This window comes from Scyliorhinus canicula, chromosome 11 (genome assembly GCF_902713615.1).
Source record: "Scyliorhinus canicula chromosome 11, sScyCan1.1, whole genome shotgun sequence".
NCBI classification, from domain to species: Eukaryota; Metazoa; Chordata; class Chondrichthyes; order Carcharhiniformes; family Scyliorhinidae; genus Scyliorhinus; species Scyliorhinus canicula.
In genome coordinates this window covers 100,605,689-100,627,172 of record NC_052156.1, presented here as the reverse complement: position 1 = coordinate 100,627,172, position 21,484 = coordinate 100,605,689, and the positions used below count along the sequence as shown (strand labels likewise).

Here is a 21,484-nt window from a genome sequence, read left to right as displayed (position 1 = left end):
ACATTTCCCCACCCGACCCAATCTTCACACTCCTCAACCATCTAACACCTATCCACCCCCCTCCCCCGCCCTTTTGCTGCTTCTGCTGACATTTTAATTTACCCCGAGAAAATTGACGAACGGCTGCCACCTCCGACAGAACCTCAACATTGATCCTCTTAAGGTAAACTTTATTTTCTTAAGCCTGAGAAACCCAGCCATGTCACTAACCCAGGGCTCGACACTCGGGGGCTTTGAGTCCCTCCACATTAAAAGGATCCATCTCCGGGCTACCAGGGAGGCAAAGGCTAGGACATCGGCCTCTTCCACTCCCTGAACTCCCAGATCTTCTAACCCTCCAAAGATCGCTACCTCTGGACTCAGCGCCACCCCGGTTCCCAGCACCGTGGACATTGCCTTCGCAAACCCCTGCCAAAACCCTCTGAGCTTCGGGCATGCCCAAGACATGTGGACATGGTTTGCTGGGGTTCCTGCACACCTCACATATCTGTCTTCTACCCCGAAAAACTTGCTGATCCTCGCCGCCGTCATTTGTGCCCGGTGGACCACCTTAAATTGTATTAGGCTAAGCCTGGCACATGAAGAGGAGGAATTGACCCTGCTTAGGGCGTCTGCCCACAGACCTGCCTCTAGCTCTCCACCTAGCTCGTCCTCCCACTTGCCCTTAAGCTCCTCCACCGGGATTTCCTTCACCTCCAACAGCTGCTGGTAGATATCCGACACTTTCTCCTCCCCCACCCAGGTACCGGACACTACTCTATCCTGTATCCCCCATGGTGGCAGCAGGGGAAAGGCCGGTACCTGTTTTCTCAGGAAGTTTCGCATCTGCAAATATCTAAATCCATTCCCTGGCGGCAGTTTAAATTTATCCTCCAGCGCCTTCAAGCTGGGAAAGCTCCCGTCTATAAATTGATCCCCCATCCTTCTAACTCCTGCCCTCTGCCAGCTCTTGAACCCGCCGTCCAGCGTGCAAACCTGTGGTTGTTGCAAATCGGGGTCCAGACCGACGCAACTTCCAAATTCTTATGCCTCCTCCATTGCCCCGATCCTCAGAGCTGCTACTATCACCAGACTTGTGGATTACCGGGACGGCGAGAACAGCAGAGGTGCCGTTACCAATGCCCCCAGACTGGTGCCTTTACAAGACACCGCCTCCAACCACTTCCATGCCGACCCCTCCCCCATTACCCACTACCGAATCATGGCGGTGTTAGCCGCCCAGTAGTAATTGCAGAAGTTCGGCAATGCCAACCCACCCTCCCCCCGACTGCGCTCCAACCACAGTCTTTTCACTCACGGGGTTTTATTCGCCCATACAAAGCCCGAGATGATCCTGTTCACCCGCTTGAAAAAGGCCTGAGGGATGAAGATGGGGAGGCACTGAAAGACAAACAGAAATCTGGGGAGGACTGTCATTTACACGGTCTGAACCCTCCCCGCCAGTGATAACGGGAGCATGTCCCCTTCCATTTGCCCTACCAACTGGAATAGACTAAGCTTATGCAGTACCTCCCATTTCCGAGCCACCTGGATTCTCAGATAGCGAAAGCTCTTCCTTACCATTCTAAGCGGCAGCTCCTCCAGTCTCTCCTCCTGCCCTCCAGCCTGAATCACAAACATCTCACTCTTCCCCATGTTCAATTTAGATCCCGAAAAACTGCCAAATTCCCCCAAGATCCACATGACCTCTCTCATCCCCTCCATCGAGTTTGAAATGCACAAAAGCAAATCCCTGCCAGTTCCTCAAAGTTCTTAGCGCCATTGCCACTGGCTGTATAGCTAGAGCAAACGATAACGGGGAGAGGGGACACCCTTGCCTCGTCCCTTGATGTAATTTTAAATACCCCGACCCCAGCCGGTTCGTATGTGCGCTCGCTACAGGTGCCTGGCAGAGCAACCACACCCAGCCAATAAAGCCCTCACCAAACCCAAATCTTCCTAGCGCCTCCCACAGGTACTCCCACTCTACTCGATCAAAGGCCTTCTCCGAGTCCATCGCTACCACCGCCTCTCCTCTTTATGAGGGCATCATAATATCATTTAAAAGCCTCCGCGCATTGGCCTTGAGCTGCCTGCCCTTAACGAATCCCATCTGGTCTTCCCCTTTCACCCCCGGAATACAGTCTTCTATCCTTGTGGCCAATACCTTAGCCAACAATTTAGCATCTACATTCAGAAGCAAGATTGGCCTATATGGCCCACACTGCTCAGGGTCCTTCTCCCGTTTAAAAATAAATAAAATCGGGGCCTGCGACATTGTCGGGGGAAGGATTCCCTTTTCTCTAGCCTCGTTAAATGTCCTCACCAGCAGTGGGCTCAATATCCCTGAGAACTTCTTTTAAAATTCCACTAGGTAGCCGTCTGTCCCGGAGCTTTGCCCGACTGCATGGCCTCCAGCCCCTTGATAACTTCCTCCATCTCAATTGGGGCTCCCAGCCCCTCCACCAGGTCGTCCTCCACCCTCGGGAACTCCAACTGATCCAAAAATTGCCTCATCTCCTCCACGCCAGCTGGGGATTCCGACTCATATAATTTACTGTAAAATTCTTTAAACACTTCGTTCACCCCTCTGGGTCTAAGACCATGTTCCCGTCCCTATTCTTCACTCTATCAGTCTCCCTGGCCGCCTCTCTCTTCCTAAGCTGCTGCGCCAACAGCCTACTCACCTTTTCCCCGTACTCATAAACCGCCTCTTTTACCTTCCTCAACTGTTCCACTGCTTTCCCTGTGGTCAACAACTCAAACTCCGCCTGCAGCTTCCGCTGCTCCCTTAGGAACCCCGCATCCGGGGCCTCCGTGAACCTCCTGTCCACCCGGAGTATCTCCACTAATCGCTCCCTCTCCGCCCGCTCCCCCTTTTCCCTGTGGGACTGAATCAAAATTAGCTCCCCTCTAACAGCCGCCTTCAGAGCTTCCCACACCGTCGCCACAAATACCTCCCCCGTGTCATTTGTTTCCAGATAGTTCTGACTGGACTTATTCTGAATGGACCCGCCCGCAGACAAGAACAAAGAAAATTACAGCACAGTTACAGGCCCTTCGGCCCTCCCATCCTGTGCCGATCCAGATCCTTTATCTAAACCTGTCGCCTATTTTCCAAGGATCTACCTCCCTCTGTTCCCCGCCCGTTCGTATATTTGTCCAGATGCATCTTAAATGATGCTATCGTGCCCGCCTGTACCACCTCCGCTGGCAAAGCGTTTCAGGCACCCACCACCTTCTGCGTAAAAAACTTTCCACGCACATCTCCCTTAAACTTTCCCCCAATCACCTTGAAATCGTGACCCCTTGTAATTGACACCCCCACTCTTGGAAAAAGCTTGTTGCTATCCACCCTGTCCATACCTCTCATAATTTTGTAGACCTAAATCAGATCCCCCCTCAATCTCCGTCTTTCCAACGAAAACAATCCTAACCTACTCAACCTTTCTTCATAGCTGGCACCCTCAATACCAGGCAACATCCTGGTGAACCTCCTCTGCACCCTCTCTGAAGCATCCACATCCTTCTGGTAATGTGGCGACTGTCATAATATACATCTATATATATAATGGAGGGCAGACAGGCAATGATTGACACACAGGATGACCAGTAAGCACACAGAACACAGCAGCCAATCACCAGACACGGCACGACCACTATAAAGCCAGTTTTCCCTCTCTCTCTCGGGACCCAGCCTCTGAGACAGTCAGAGCTCGTGAGCTAGCCAGTGCAAACACCATGTGGTAGCTAGTAAGTCTGGTCAGGCTAGTGTCAGGTCTCCATTCCAGTCAGCATAGTATCAATCCACAGTTGAACATGTATTATAGTTTAGATGTTAAATAAAATCGTGTTGCATCTCAAGTGTTGGAAGTCTGTCTCTCGCTACACTGCATCAAGTGCAGTCCACATCGACCCAGCCAGCCCAACACATCATGATACTAGTGAGTGATGCTGAAAATTGACGGACCTACCTTGGGTGAATCAGCGTTGACCAGCAAACAGCCATCCGGTGACATGGAAAACGTCCGCCCTCCTCCGCAGCTCCGCATCGCCGGCAACCTCGGTGCAAATTGGAAGATCTTCAAACAGAAGTTCCAACTCTATCTCAAAGCCATCGACCTCGAGGTCGCATCGGACGCCAGGAAGATCGCACTATTCCTCTCCACAGCAGGGGACCACGCCATCCACATCTACAACTCCCTTACATTCGCTGAAGGCGAAGACAAGACGAAATTTAAAACAGTCCTGCTGAAGTTCGACAGCCACTGCGACATTGAGGTGAATGAGAGCTTTGAACCGTACGTTTTCCAGCAGAGGTTTCAGGGTAAGGATGAACCTTTTCAGTCCTTTTTGACCCATCTCCGCATCCTCGCGCAGTCATGTAACTATGACTCGACAACTGATTCCACGATCCGGGATCAGATCGTTTTCGGGGTCCACTCCGATTCACTTCGCCAGCAGCTCCTGAACGTCAAGCAGCTCACCCTCACCATCGTGCGTTCTTCTCCACGAACATGCTAACAATCGGTACTCCCACATCAGGGCGGCAGAAACGGCAAAGCTAACCTCCCACGAAGCGGAACGGATGCAAGCCATTGCACAAATGCAGGGCCTAAATGTCGATGAGAGTGGCCATTTTGTGCGCTTTACCCGGGTCCCTGCACATGTGCGCCACGACTGAGGGGACGGCGAAGCAGAAGACCAGCCTGCGCAGGTGCGTACGTCGTTCAACCACACCGCGTATGCGCGTTGGAGCACGGAACGCGCTGACATTGGCGTCATGACGTGTCCGAATTGTAGCTCCGGCCATTTAAAGCGGCAATGTCCGGCAAAATCACAACGGTGTCGACAGTATGGCAAGCTTGGCCTCTGCGCAGCCCTTTGCAGATCTGCTCCGCTGCCTAGCATCCAGCGATCCCAGCCACGGCGAAGAAGCGCCCGTTCCATGCAGCAGGCCATGCCAGACTCCGACAGCCCCGCAGATCCTGAGGCTGAGTGCCTCAAATCCCCATACCGGGTGGTCATCATTACGAAGCATGCGCTGCCTCTCTCCAAGATAGTGAAGCACCTCCCGGTCCTCAGCGTGGATCCCGACGACGAGTGGTGCGCTGTCCTCACAGTTAACAAGGCTCGCATCCGGTTCAAACTGGACACCGGCGCATCGGCGAACCTCATCTCGAAATCCGATCTCGACACCATCCGCATCAAATCAAGCATTCTTCCACCGGCCTGCCAGCTACTTGACTACAATGGCAATGCCATAGCTGCCAGTGGCTCATGCCAACTCGGAGTTTCCAATAAATCATTTAAAGCGACACTGCGATTTGAGATTGTAGGACCTTACAGAGCTTCCCTGCTCAGTGCTCGGGCCTGCAAATTCCTGAACCTGGTTCAGCGAGTCCACACCATGTCATCCTCATGGGCGACGGCATCACCTGATGAAAACTTCCAGGCTGAAATTGATGACATCATCACGCAGTACCACAGCGTGTTCGACGGAATGGGCACACTCCCATATCGATACAAAATCCTGCTCAAACCAACGCCCTGTGGTTCACGCACCGCGGTGGGTGCCGGCACCCCTCAAGGATTGCCTCAAGCAACAATTACAGGACCTCCAGGACCAGGGCATCATATCAAAGGTCACAGAACCCACGGACTGGGTCAGCTCCATGGTCTGCGTCAAGAAGCCGTCAGGGGAGCTTCGAACCTGCATCGACCCCAAGGATCTAAATCGCAACATCATGAGGGAACATTACCCGATACCAAAATGAGAAGAGTTGACCAACGAGATGGCTCACGCCAAATTCTTTACCAAGCAGGACGCCTCCAAGGGGTTCTGGCAAATACAGCTGGACGCATCCAGTCGCAAGCTGTGCACATTCAACACCCTGTTCGGTCGCTACTGCTACAACCGGATGCCTTTTGGCATCATCTCTGCCTCAGAGGTATTTCACCACATCATGGAAAAGATGATGGAGGGTATCGAGGGGGTGCGCGTGTATGTTGACGATGTCATAATCTGGTCCACAACTCCTCAAGAACACATCGATCGCCTCAAGCAGGTATTTCACAGAATCTACGAGCATGGCCTCCGACTCAACAGGGCCAATTGCTCGTTCGATCAATCAGAAATCAAATTCCTTGGTGACCACATCTCACAGCAAGGCGTGCGGCCAGATGCTGACAAGATTTTGGCGATCAACACCATGAAGACCCCAGAGGACAAGAAGGCGGTCTTCCGCTTTCTAGGGATGGTCAACTTCCTCAGGAAGTTCATTCCCAACATGGCTTACCACACCACAGCCCTCCACCATCTCATCAGAAAGTCGATGGAATTCCAGTGGCTGCCCGCTCATGGCAAGGAATGGCGTGAGCTGAGGGCAAAACTCACAGCCCCGGTTCTGGCATTTTTTGATCCTACCAAGGAGACCAAAATATCCACTGACGCGAGGCAGGACAGTATTGGGGCGGTGCTCCTCCAACGGGATGACTCCTCCTCCTGGGCCCCAGTTGCATATGCCTCCAGAGCCATGACGCCCACTGAGCAACGGTACGCTCAAATTGAGAAGGAATGCCTGGGCCTCCTAACGGGAATCGACAAGTTTCACAACTATGTGTTTGGCCTGCCAAAATTCACGGTTGAGACGGACCACAGGCCATTAGTCCACACAATCCAGAAGGACTTAAACAACATGACACCCCGGTTACAACGAATCCTTCTCAAGCTACGCCGCTACGATTGTGAACTTGTCTACACGCCAGGCAAAGAACTCTTTGTTGCAGATGCCCTTTCCAGGTCTATCACCACACCGTGTGAGCAAACTGACTTTGTCTGTCAAATCGTTGCACAGGTGCAATTGTGTGCCTCCAACCTTCCAGCCTCTGAAGAGGGGGGTGTTCAAATTCGTGAGGAGACGGCCACTACAGGGTGTGATGCAGCACCTCACGAATGGATGGCAGAAGGGACAGTGTCCCCAGTTTTACAACGTTAAGGATGACCTGACGGTGGCGGACGGCATCCCCATGAAGCTCGATAGAATTGTGATTCCGCAGAGCATGCGCTGTGGTGCTTGGATAAATCCATGAGGGTCACCTGGGGGTCGAGAAATGTCGACGCAGAGCTCGGGAGGCAGTCTACTGGCCGGGCATCAGCCAGGACGTTGCCAACATGGTCCTCAACTGCCCTACATGTCAAAGATTTCAGCCAGCTCAACCCAAAAAAAATTTTCAGCAACATGAGATAGTGACCTCCCCATGGTCCAAAGTTGGTGTCGACCTTTTCCACGCCAAGGGGCGTGACTATGTTCTCCTGGTCGACTACTTCTCCAATTACCCCGAAGTGGTGAAACTGTCCGACTTTACGTCGAAGGCGGTGATTAAAGCATGCAAAGAAACATTTGCCAGACATGGGATACCGCTCATGGTGATGAGTGACAATGTTCCCTGTTTTTACAGCCAGGAGTGGTCTGAATTTGCCCAGCTCTGCAACTTTCGTCACGTCACCTCCAGCCCCCACTACCCGCAGTCAAACGGGAAGGCCGAGAAAGGGGTCCATATCATCAAGAGATTACTATGAAAGGCTGCAGGCTCCGACTTCAACCTGCCGCTGTTGGCATACAGAGCGACCCTGCTGTCCACTGGGTTGTCTCCAGGGCAGCTGCTCATGATTCGCACTCTGCGAACCACGGTTCCAGCCATCCATGTTCCAGACCTTGACCACCTCATGGTCATACAAAAGATGCAGCAGTCTCAGACCCAACAGAAATTAGCTTACGACGCTCATGCCACGGATCCCCCCGAGCTGGTCCCAAATGATCGCCTGATGGCGGCTGGTCCGCCACAGCTGTGGTGGTCAAGCAAGTGGCCCCGAGATCATTCCTCGTCTGCATGGATGATGGCTCCTTCCTTAGACGCAACAGACGGGCGCTGCGCAGAATTCCACGCCCGCCACCTAACCATGATGTCCCGCCTCCCACAATGCCTCCTCCGGACGTGCCCTACCACGAGGCCACCGATCTACCAGCAATCCTGCCGGCCTCTACGACCACCGCATTGGCAGCAGTCCCGCCTATCCAAGTGCAGGCGGCCCTTTGATCCACCCTTGAGGTTGTCAACCAGAATCCGTCGCCCGCCACAGAGACTAAACTTATAGACTTAACTTTTGCACAATTTTGCTACCTCATCGATTTGACCTCTGTAAATATTGTGTTAATGTTTCATCTGCCCTATATCTGCACTAGCGACACCTTCCTATGTATATAAGTTCATCTTTGCATATTCTGTATATAGTCACGTGCATACACATGTCCACACGCACATGCACCTTACTATTTATTAACTGAACACAAACAATGTAAAAAAAAAGGGGGGGAGATGTCATTATATACATCTATATATATAATGGAGTGCAGACAGGCAGTGATTGATACACAGGATGACCAGTAAGCGCATAGAACAGTGCAGCCAATCACCAGACAGGACACAACCACTATAAAGCAAGAGGGCACCAGTTTTCTTGCTCTCTCTCGGGACTCAGCCTCTGAGACAGTCAGAGCTCGTGAGCTAGCCAGTACAAACACCATGCGGTAGCTAGTAAGTCTGGTCAGGCTTGTGTCAGGTCTCCATTCCAGTCAGCATAGTGTCAATCCACAGTTGAACATGTATTATAGTTTAGATGTTAAATAAAATCGTGTTGCATCTCATCAAGTGTTGGAAGTCTGTCTCTCGCTACACTGCATCAAGTGCAGTCCACATCGACCCAACCAGCCCAACACATCAGCGACCAGAACTGCACGCAGTATTACAAATGTAGCCTAACCAAAATCCTATACAACTGTAACATGACCTGCTGACTCTTGTACTCAATACTCCGTCCGATGAAGGCAAGCATGCTGTATGCCTTCTTGACCACTCTATAGACCTGCGCTGCCACCTTCAGGGCAGCACGGTAGCATTGTGGATAGCACAATGGCTTCACAGCTCCAGGGTCCCAGGTTCGATTCCGGCTTGGGTCACTGTCTGTGCGGAGTCTGCACATCCTCCCCGTGTGTGCGTGGGTTTCCTCCGGGTGCTCCGGTTTCCTCCCACAGTCCAAAGATGTGCAGGTTAGGTGGATTGGCCATGATAAATTGCCCTTAGTGTCCAAAATTGCCCTTAGTGTTGGGTGGGGTTACTGGGTTATTGGGATAGGTTGGAGGTGTTGAACTTGGGTAGGGTGCTCTTTCCAAGAGCCGGTGCAGACTCGATGGGCCAAATGGCCTCCTTCTCCATGGAGTTGGAGCTAAATTTTGCCACGCAGTCGTGTGTGCATAGGGAGAATAGTTTTGGTTACGGATATCGGGTGGATACGTGGGTTTGAGTAGGGTGATCATTGCTTGGTACAACATCGAGGGCCGGAGGGCCTGTTCTGTGCTGTGCTGTACTGTTCTATATGTATCTATGCAGGTGTTGTTGTTTATCCTTACTGATTGTGGTCTATGGGTCAGAAAGTCGAGGATCCAGTTGCAAAGTGAGGAGCCAAGTGTTAGGTTTTGGAGCTTTGATATGAGCTTGGTTGGGATTATGGTGTTAAAGGCAGAGCTGTAGTCAATAAATAGGAGTCTGATGTAGGAGTCCTTGTTGTTGAGATGCTCCAGGGATGAGTGTAGCGCCAGGTAGATGGTGTTTGCTGTGAACCGGTTGTGGCGGTATGTGAATTGCAGTGGATCTAGGCATTCTGGGAGTATGGAATTGATGTGCCTCATGACCAACCTCTCGAAGCACTTCATTACGATCGATGTCAAGGCCATCGGATGATAGTCATTGAGGCACATTGCCTGGTTCTTCTTTGGCACCGGTATGATGGTGGTCTTCTTGAAGCAGGTGGAGATCTCGGACTGGAGTAGGGAGAGATTGAAGATGTCCACGAACACATCTGCCAGCTGGTCCGTGCAGGATCTGAGTGCACAGCCACGGACCCCATCTGGACCTGTCGCCTTCCAAAGGGTTCACTTTCAAGAAGGCTTATCTGACTTCGGAAGCTGTGGGTATGGGTGTGTTCGGGGCTGCTGGGCAGTCAACAGTGGTTTGATGGTTTCCTGTTCTAACCGAGCATAGAATGCATTGAGCTCATCAGGGAGAGGTCAGCTGCTGCCTGAGATTCTGCTCGCCTTCGCTTTGTAGCTCATTATGTTGTTTGAGCCTTGCCACAACCGACGATAGTCTGTAACGCTTGATAGGCCCTTTGAGGCAGCAATTAAGAGTCAGCCACAGATTTCCTTTCCTTCTCTAAAGGGCAATTGGATTGGATTTGTTTATTGTCACATGTACCGAGGTACAGCGAAAAGTATTTTTCTGCGAGCTGCTCAACAGATCATTTAGTACATGAGAAGAAAAAAGAAAAAGAAAATACATAAAAAGGCAACACTGGGTTCAAAATGTAAATACATAGACACCGACATCAGGTGAAGCATACAGGAGTGTAGTATTAATCAGGTCAGTCCATAAGAGGGTCATTTAGGAGTCTGGTAATAGTGGGGAAGAAGCTGTTTTTGAATCTGTTAGTGCGTGTTCTCACATTTTTGTATCTCCTGCCCAATGGAAGAAGTTAGAATAGTGAATCAGATAGGATTTTACGACAATCGACTGGTCAACATTCGACTTTTAGGACTGGATTCTCCATTGGCAGGATCCTCCGTTTCGCCAACAGCACACTCGTGCCCACGGACTTCCCGACGGCGTGGGGGTGCCCACAATGGAAAACTCCATTGGCCAACTGCCGGGAGGGGGTGCGGCTGGATGGAGAATCCCGCCCTTAATTTTTTTATGCCACTATCTGCCGTAGTGGGATTCAAACCCAGGTCCCCAGAGCATTACTCTGGATCTCTGGATTACTAGTCCAGTGATAATACCACAACACCATCACCTCCTCTATCATCTTCCTCTTCAAGCAGCTTCACATTATCAGCACATCATTAAAGTTAATCCTTTTGTTTTAGTTGATTGTAAAACTCTTCAGTTACGCTATTACACTTTCTGCAATTGTCTACACGATAATAACATAGGCAGAATTAATTTGAAAGTACTAAACCTGCAAATTAAACTAGAATACAAGCTACTCAGTTATCTTTGAACACCCCTTCTGATATTGTGTTTCTTCAATTAACTGATATGAACAGTTCCCCACAGCTTGCTGTTTATTATGTTATTAATATGCCATCCTTTTGATTTAGGTTGATTATATCATCAGACTTCAGCTTCAGAATTGATTGCTGCATCTTATCTTCATTTTTATTTAAGGTACGGTACAATCATATTTAAGACCCCACAAGAAGAAATGTAATTACTGTGCACTTAATACTGACGTGGTACTGTCCCACTCTCTTTGAAACTGCCACCATCACTCTTCTCAAACGATCCGGAGAGGTTGAATAAACTTGGTTTGTTCTCACTGGAACGACGGAGGTTGAGGGGCGACCTAATAGAGGTCTACAAAATTATGAGGGGCATAGACAGAGTGGATAGTCAGAGGCTTTTTCCCAGGGTAGAGGGGTCAATTACTAGCGGGCATACGTTTAAGGTGCGAGGGGCAATGTTTAGAGGAGATGTATGAGGCAAGTTTTTTACACAGAGAGTAGTGGGTGCCTGGAACCCGCTGCCGGAGGAGGTGGTGGAAGCAGGAACGATAGTGACATTTCAGAGGCATCTTGACAAATACCTGAATAGGATGGGAATAGAGGGATACGGGCCCCGGAAGTGCAGAAGATTTTAGTTTAGACGGACAGCATGGTCGGCGCAGGCTTAGAGGGCCGAAGGACCTGTTCCTGTGCTGTAGTGTTGTTTGTTCTTTGATCCACTGTGAACCTTGCTTGATCTTGCAGACTTCCACACTGCTGGCATGGTGGCACAGTGGTTGGCACTGATGCCTCAGAGCGGCAAGGATTTGGGTTCGATTCCAACCTTGGGCGGTTGTGTGGAGTTTGCACATTTTCCCCGTGTCTGCATGGGTTTCCATTGTGTGCTCCAGTTTCTTCCCACAATCCAAAAATGTGCAGATTAGGTGGGGTTACAGGGATACGGCGGGGGAGGGGGCCGAGATAGGGTGCTCTTTCAGAGAGTTTGTGCACTTGATGGGCCGAATGGCCTCCTCCTTCACTGTAGGGATTCTATGAATCCGATTTCTCTCAAGTCCATAAAAGTGTTATTTTTAGGACCAACTGTTTGTCAAGCTCCTTTAATCTATAAACGCAGCATAGGTTTTACTAACATTTTAACCTTCTGTACTCTACCTTCTGCCAATATTTATTGCACTAGCCAGTAGAGGCATTATCAATGATGATGTTTTCCTTGTCACTGAGAGTACTACTTTTAAATAATACATTAAACGCAGAAGGTATACAATGCTTTCTCTTTCGAATGCTTTGCTGCTGTCCAAGAGAAAAGCCTCTTACTCCAAGACACAGGAAAATTGGTTATTTACCTTAACTATCCAAAATGTAGGGCAACACGGTGTGACAGTGGTTAGCATTGCTGTCTACGGCGCTGAGGACCCGGGTTCGAATCCCGGCCCTGGGTCACTGTCTGTGTGGAGTTTGCACATTCTCCCCGTGTCTGCGTGGCTTTTGCCCCCACAACCCAAAATATGTGCAGGATAGGTGGAATTACCATGCTAAATTGCCCCTTAATTGGAAAAAATAATTGGGTACTCTAAATTTATTTTTAAAAAGAAAGAAAAAAAACTATCCAAAATGTCCAATAGTCATTTCCCTCAAATCTGTCCCCATGTTTCCCTCAACTCCTTGTTGAATCTCTTCAATCATGATTCTGTCCCGCCACAAAGCTGAAACAGCTTTAATAAGTGTCACAAATACCTTCCTCTTTGGCCATGATGGTGCTGTATCATCGCGACTTGTTTTCCTTGTTCTCTCTACAACCATTGACATGACCAGCTGCAGAATCCTCCTCTAAAACATCTCCTTTATTGTCCTGCTCTTCTTTCGTTACATTCTGATCTACCGAGTCCTGTTTTGACAGCTGAACACTGAAAAGATCAAAAGCAACATAGTTGACATCTCTGACAAATTAGCAGCCCTGTCACCTATTCTGCACCTCCCAATTTCCTGACTACTGTCTTAGACTAAATCTGAATATTTGCAACCTTGATGTCCTGTTGACCTTAATCAGAGCTTTATAGTGATATCCTCTGCAGGTTCTTAAGATCTGGAAATCTCCAAAAACGGTTTCTGTTACTGCACTCTGCAAAGTCATCTCCACAATTTATCAAGGATTCTTAAAATCATTTCTTCTGTCACATCTACATAAAATAAAATAACATTTTTATATAATTCACAACCTCAAGCATCCCAAAGTGAAAATTCTTTTTGAAGTGTAGTCACTTTTATAAAGAAACATGGCAGCCAACTTGTGTATAAGTCTTCACAAAAAACAATGTGATAATGACAAGATAGTTTGTTTCAGTAATTTTTGATTGAGAGATAAAAATGTTGGCCAGGCAACCAGGCATAATTCACCTGCTCCTGTTTAAAATAGTGCAATAGGTCTTTTACATCCACCTGAAAGTGCAGACAGGGCTTGGCTTTAATATCTAATCTGAAAGATGATACTTGCAGCCACGCAGCATTCCCTCTGTACTGTACTGTACTAGAGGTCTGTTATGTCAGTCCCAGGGTAGTGCCCGAGGCCCAACCATCTTCAGCTGCTTCATCAATGGCCTTTCCTCCAACATAAGATCAGAAGTGCGTTCGCTCATGATTGCAGATTGTTCAGTACCATTCATAACTCCTCAGATAATGAAGCAGTCTGTTCCCACATGCAGCATGACCTGGACAACATTCAGGCTTGGGCTGAAAAGTTGCATTGGTGCCACGCCAGTGCCCAGCAATGACCATCTCCACTTAACATTCAATGGCATTACCATTATTGAATCCCCCATTATCAAACATCCCGGAGGTTACCCAGAAATCGTTAGATCTCCCGAAGCATTCCAAGCGTGAGATTTGCGATGCTTGGAACGCCTCAGGAGATCTAACGAGATCTTGCGAGACATCGCGATCTGAATCTCACCCTCGCTGGGCAAGGTCCAGATTTGCATATTTAAGTGAGCCATTAGTTTCATTTAAATACGTCTGCGCCTGATTCTCCTGAGGCCCGAGAACGAACTCCCGTGCCTGGGCGACCTCACCATGCCACTGTTTAGCACTGATCCACACAAATGTGGGCCATGCGTAATGGCATCTGAGGGGGTGTCTCCCAAGCCATCAGAGACCTACGGGTGGACAGGGTGGTACCGTGGTGCTCCCGCTGCCATCCAAGCACCTTGGCAGTGACACGTTGGCAGACTGAGTGGCACCCTGACACTGCCTGGGTGTCACTACCAGGGTGTCAGGCTGGCAGTGCCAAGGTTTGAGCCTCGGGATGCCCGGACCTTAAGAGGTGGGGTGACGGGAGCTTGAGGACCCCCGGGAGATAAGTTGCGGTAGTGGGGGGGGGGGGGGGGGGGGGGGGGGGGGGACCGGAGGGGGTTGAGAGATTGGGGTGGCATTTAAAAATGGAGCCTTGATCTCTTCTCAACAGTGCAGGAAACGAGGTAAGTGTAGCCTCGGTGGAACATACCCGACCCAGGCTGGAAAATAAACAACACAGTCCCGTTTGATAGCGACAGGCGACGACAAAGACCCCGCTATACACGCCCCAAATGAGACTGTTTTTTGCATGTTAAATCACGCCCTGGGAATTCTGTAATGATTAATGCACTACCCGACTTTCCAAAGCCTGTCCACCATCAAGCTTCTTGAATGTTATTATCGCTGCATCCATCCAGCCAAGTGGAAATATTCCATCACACTCCTGTCTCTTGCTTTGTAATAATGAAGCGCTGATGAGTCAAGAGCTGATCCAGTGATTGCAGAGCACCTAGCCCCGAAACCGCCCCTGTAATTTACGTGGCTGATCCTATTCAGCTTCTGTCAGTGGTGACTCTTAGAATTTATTTTCATTTACATGATTTGGGCATCACTGTCCAGGCCAGCGTGTGTTGCCCATCTCTAATTCCCTTGGGAAGGTGGTGGTGTGCTGCCTTCTTGAACTGCTGCAGTCCCTGAGGGAGAGGGACACCCATGGTGCTGTTGGGGTGGGAATTCCAGGATTTTGACCCAGCAACGGGTCAAAGTCAGGTTGAAGAGTAGTTTGGAGGGAAACTTCCAGGCGGAGATGCCCCATGCATCTGCTGCCATTGTCCTTCGACATGGGCTTAGAAGGTGCTGCCTCAGGAGCCTATCTGGGTTGCTGCAGTGCATATTGTAGATGGTACACATGGCTGCCACTTTTCATCAGTGGTGGAGGGTTTGAATGTTTGTGGAAGGGGTGCCAATCAAGCGGGCTGCTTCGTCCTGGATGGTGTTGAGCTTCTTGAGTGTTGTTGGAGCCGCACTCATCCAGGCAAGTGGAAAGTATTCCATTACACTCCTGACTTCTGTCTTGTCGGTGATGGACAGTCTTTGGGAGTCAGGAGGTGAGTTACCTGGCGCAGTATTCCTCGCCTCCCAACCTGCTCTTGTAGCCACAGTGTTATTTCTCTGGCAAGTCCATTGAGGTTCTGGTCAATGGTAACCCCCTGGAGGTTGACCATTGATTCAGCAATGGTGATGCCATTGAATGTCATGGGATAATGGTTAGATTGTCTCTTATTGGAGATACTCATTGCCTGACACTTGTGTGACACAAATGTTATTTGCCACTTGTCAACCCAAGCCTGGATATTGTCCAGGTCTTGCTGCATTCAGACATGGCCTGTTTCAGTATCTGAGGAGTTGTGAATGATGCAGAACATCATGCAATCATCGGTGAACATCCCACTTCTGACCATATGGTGGTGGGAAGATTGTTGATGAAACAGCTGAAGATGTTTGGGCCCAGGACATATCCCTGAAGAATTCCTACAGTGATGTTCTGGTGCTGAGGTGCTTGACCTCCAATCACCACAACCATCTTCCTTTGTATCATGTATGACTCCAACTAGCAGAGAGGTTTCCCCCTGATTCCCACTGAGGCCAGTTTTGCTAGGGCTCCTTGATACTATACTGGGTCAAATGAGCATTGTTGTCAAGGGTAGCCACTCTCACCTCACTTCAGGAATTTAGTCCTTTGGTCCATGTTTCAACCAAGGCTGTAATGAGACCAGGAGCTAATGAGCCTGGCTGAACCCATGCTGGGTAAATGGCATGGTAATATCATTGAGTATCATGGGAAAATTGGTAGACTGTTGTTGGAGATGGTCACTGTTTGGCATTTGATATGTTTGGTATGTTACATTCTACCTATCATCTCAAGCCTAGATGTTGTTGAAATCTTGCTGCATAAAGGGAAGGATTTTGTTATCTGAGGAAGTGAACAGGTAAAACTGAACTCTGTACAATCAGCAGCTTGTATGTGCAGTAATTTGCATCCAGTAATCACATATCTTTCTCCAAGGTATGGCTCCAATAAGTAGAGCAGTTGCCCCTTGAACCCCATTGACTTTATTTTTCTGACAACTCCTTGGTGGCACCAGGTGTCAAATTTTGCCATGATGGCAAATTTAGTCACTCTCACCTTCTTACTGGAATTCTGATTTTTTAAATCCATCTTTGAAGCAATGGTGTAAGGATTTTGGAGTTGAGTGATCCTGACTGAGCCAAACTGAGCATCTGTGAACAACTTATTGCAAAGCAGCTTCCACTTGAGAGCAGTGTTCATCACGTTGTTGATGAATAAAAGCAAGCTGATAGAATGGTCATCAGCCAGTTTGAATTTGACCACTTTTGTGATCATGGCAGCATAGCAGCATGGTAGCATTGTGGACAGCACAATCGCTTCACAGCTCCAGGGTCCCAGGTTCGATTCCGGCTTGGGTCACTGTCTGTGCGGAGTCTGCACATCCTCCCCGTGTGTGCGTGGATTTCCTCCGGGTGCTCCGGTTTCCTCCCACAGTCCAAAGATGTGCAGGTTAGGTGGATTGGCCATGATAAATTGCCCTTAGTGTCCAAAATTGTCCTTAGTGTTGGGTGGGGTTGTTGGGTTATGGGGATAGGGTGGAGGTGTTGACCTTGGGTAGGGTGCTCTTTCCAAGAGCTGGTGCAGACTCGATGGGCCAAATGGCCTCCTTCTGCACTGTAAAAATAAATTCTAAAAAATTCTATGATCAAAGAACAGATTATGGGACATGCGTCACTTTTTAAACCTTGTGAAGTTATCCCAATAAATGCAGGACTGCACCAAAACATTCCCAGTCATGTTCATGCACGTTTGAGACACAGAGTGGTTGCACTAACCTCAGAAGAATACTCCGAATGATCTGTGTGACACATCCATTTCCTGCACTATTTAATCTTGGCTTGTTTTAGTAACATTGTAAATTAGAACCACAACGTGGATGGTTCTACAATGCCAACAAACTGTGTTCAGAAAATTGAATACCAACAGTATCATAAAATATAACAAATTAGAAATGCAGTCTAACATTTTCACTTTTTTTCCCCCCACCCCACTTTAGGGTCTGTTCAGGACCACGTTTCCACACCCGAGGTCTGATCGTGAGTATGCATCATATGAAGTAGGATTTGACTGTGCTGTTGTTGAACTCATTCCTGGGATTGATCTCTTCTCAGACCGATTCAGAGCTGACGTGCGCACAGTGGTGGGAAGTCTAGATTTTGTGATCCATGAGCTACACAGTGTTAAGCAAAACCTAAAGGTAGGCAAATCTCACACGATAGACTCCTTGTACATTAGGTCCAAAGGCCAAATACCAAGAGAAAAATTTTCACTCCGTACTGGGTTTGGATAGGAAGGCTGAGAGGCCTGTAAATACTGGTGCCGCCTGACATACTGGTTTCCCAACTCCATTCTTGGCACCTTTTTGTTCTTTGTTTTGTTCTCCTCTACTTATGCGGAATTTCTGATTATGAATTTGAATTCTAAACAATATTTATTTTTCATTGATTTGCAGATGATGTATAAAAACTACCAAATTAGGATCTGGTCATTTTCACAACCATTTTTACCTGCGTATTTGGAGCCGACAGTGCTCCTCGTCCTATACATAGAACATAGAACATAGAACAGTACAGCACAGAACAGGCCCTTCGGCCCTCGATGTTGTGCCGAGCAATGATCACCCTACTCAAACCCACGTATCCACCCTATACCCATAACCCAACAACCCCCCCCTTAACCTTACTTTTTAGGACACTAAGGGCAATTTAGCATGGCCAATCCACCTAACCCGCACATCTTTGGACTGTGGGAGGAAACCGGAGCACCCGGAGGAAACCCACGCACACACGGGGAGGACGTGCAGACTCCGCACAGACAGTGACCCAGCCGGGAATCGAACCTGGGACCCTGGAGCTGTGAAGCATTTATACTAACCACCATGTTACCGTGCTGCCCTAAACATGGAGGGTAACCAGTTAGGCTTGTTAATAGCCCTTGGCGGCACAAATTAAAGAGGCCAACTGGAATTTTCTAGCTAATCTCCAGTTTATCAAAACATTGGCAGCCAATTGAACTCCCTTGAAGGCCAATGCTCAAGACTAGAGCTCTCCCATCACAGTCCATCGTGCAGAGGGATTTCACTGCTCTCGATGGCTGCAGGAACCATGTTTTATCTAACGTTTTAAAATGTTGCTTAGTGTGCATCTCCATAATTAAGTGCCCTCTCAGCTAATTGCCATCTATTGATATTCACCTCCAACTTTGAGAGCCTCTCCTTTACCCTTACTTGGACAGCGGCACCTCTATGACTATCCCAAAGGTTGACTGTTTCTCCCCCAGGGCCATGTTTGGGACCCAGAAATTGCTCCACACACAGAAAGAATATCTGAGGAGACAGTGGCGTAGTGGTAATGCCATTGGACCAGTAATCCAGAGATGTAGGCTATTGCTCTGGGGTCAAGGGTTCAAATCCCACCCTGGCAGCTGGTGAAATTAAAGTCAATTAATGTATAATATAAATCTAATATCAGTAATAGTGACCATGACAACTATCGTCCGTTGTTGTAAAATCTCATCAGCGGGGGTGGCACAGTGGATAGCACTGCTGCCTCATGGCGCGGAGGAGCCGGGCTCGATCCTGGCCCTGGATCATTGTTCGTGTAGTTTGCACATTCTCCCCATGTCTGCGTGGATCTCACCCCCACAACCCAAAGATGTGCAGAATAGATGGATTGACCATGCTAAATTGCCCCTTAATTTAAAAAAAATAATTGAGTACTTTGAATTTAAAAAAAATAAAACCCATCAGGTTACTGATATCCTTTGATGAAGGAAATCTGCCTCCGTTACCGGATCTGGCCGACATGTAACTCCAAACCCACAGCAATGTGTTTAACTCTTAACTGCCCTATGAAATGGCCGAGCAAACCACTCAGTCAAATTAAATTAGTGATGGGTAACTAAAGCTGGCCTTGCCACTAATGCCCACATCCCATGAAACAATAAATCACAGAATTGTTACAGTGCAGAAGGAGATCATTCAGTGCATTGCACCAGCCAGGCTTTCTGAACGTGCATTTTACCGTGTGACATTCTCCTGTCTTCTCCCCTTAACCCTACACGTTTCTTTTCAAATCACCTGATTCCCTCATGAATGCCTCGATTGAACTTGCTCCCACTACACCATCAGGCCGTATTCCAGACCCTAACCATTCGCTGCTTGAAAAAGCTTTTTCTAATATAACTTTTGTTTTTTTACCAATTACCTTAAATCTGTGCTCTCTGGTTCTCATTTCTTTTGCTAGTAGGAAAAGTGGGTGTGATTCAATTAAATGGGAACAAAGTCCCATAGTGAGCATGTTTAGCCACGTGTTCCCGTCACACGCAGTGCTGAGAAACACATGGCGATACAAGAGTGGCCTCAGTGGAGAACCTGCAGCCGAGGCTGCACATGACCCATTTTGTACACAGGGGTGCTCTGCTCACCAGAACCCCCGTCTGTAGCGAGAGATTGGGATGCCATTTTTAAACAGGACACCCCTGGCTCGATCTTGCACAGAAAATGCCTGGGCAGTGCCAACCTGACACCTTGGCAGTGCCCAGCTGGCACCCAGGTGGCACTGTCAGGGTGGCAGGTTGGCATTGCCAGGGTGCCAGGGCATCACCCTGCCCAAAGGGCATGCAGCTGAGAGACTCCGATCTCCTGGGAGACCTACACGAGTGTCGTTCCATCTGGCCCCCATTTTGGAGACCAGCACTAAATGGCACTTGCCCACGGTCTCTGAGGTGTTTGGGATGAATCCCAAAGCCTCAAGTACCTCGGGAATCTGCATATTAGAGTGAGACTAGCTGTCTCCCTTTAATATGCAGATTTGCCAATAAGTCATTCTGCTCACAATGTGATTTTGCGAGGCTTTGCGAGTTAGGTAGATCCCGGGAGCAGGGTCTCCCAGCTTTTATTGGCCATGCTGCACCGCAGCGAGCTGCTTTTCGGCTGCACCATTGGATTATGCCCAGTACCTCCCAATCTAGCCTGTCCATCAAATCTCAACTTGGCTTCTGTTCTCCCAACTTCTCCAATCTATCTTCATAACTTATCTCATCCCTGATATCATTCATGTAGTGGAGATGCTGGCATTGGACTGGGGTGAGCACAGTAAGAAGTCTTACAACACCAGGTTAAAGTCCAACAGGTTTGTTTCACCTGAGGAAGGAGCAGTGCTCCAAAAGCTCGTGTTTGAAACAAACCTGTTGGACTTTAACCTGCTGTTGTAAGACTTCTTACTGTACATCATTCATGTAAATCTCTTCAACACTCTCTCCAATGCCTTCACAACCTTCCTAAAATGGTGTGCCCAGAACTGTACAGACTGCCCTAGCTAAGGTACAACAAATTTATTTTTGCAAGATCAGCAGAACCTTCTTGCTCTTGTATTCTATATCCCTGCGAATAAAGCCCAAAATACTGTATGCTCCCTCCACCTCTCCCACTACTTTTAATGTCTTTTGCACATATACAGACCAAGGCCCCCCTGCTCCTGCACCTCTTTAAGAATTGCACCCTTTATTTTACATTGTCTCTCCATGTTCTTCCTACCAAAATGTATGACCTTATATTTCTCCGCATTGAACTTCATCTGTGTCATAACCTCCACGAGCACCACGGAACAACCATTGTTGATTGCCCTGTGGGGTACAAACTTCTCAGGTAGGGGTGGAGGCCACCCAGCTGGAGCTTGTTTGACCTTAACATAAAAGCTGACCAAGCAGGGCCTGGAGCTTTTGGTTGTCCCAACGGGGACTGTGATGTTGGAGAGTTTCTGCCATGGGCAGCATATTATACATAGTTTAATATAAATCTTTGTTCCACTACCACTGGCTTCCTCAGTTATGAAACTGGCGACAAGGACAAAGGAGACTCGGGGCTAACTTGTGAAACTGCCCAGCTGCCCCAGATGATTACTATCCTGGAACGTGTGGACATAAGGTTAAAGGCGGCTCTGTTAGGTCTTTGATGCAGGCTTGAAAT

The 21,484-nt window shown here is 48.7% G+C and overlaps 1 protein-coding gene across 2 annotated transcripts in view; it reads left to right on the top strand.

Moving 5' to 3' along the window:
• Positions 1-21,484, top strand: part of cfap54 (cilia and flagella associated protein 54) — a 763,542-nt gene that overhangs the window by 461,475 nt on the left and 280,583 nt on the right. For both annotated transcript variants that reach the window (XM_038810895.1, XM_038810894.1), the window contains 2 exons: positions 11,196-11,262; positions 17,513-17,713. In XM_038810895.1, coding sequence (XP_038666823.1) covers positions 11,196-11,262; positions 17,513-17,713 — 268 coding nt within the window. The remainder of the gene's footprint in view (positions 1-11,195; positions 11,263-17,512; positions 17,714-21,484) is intronic.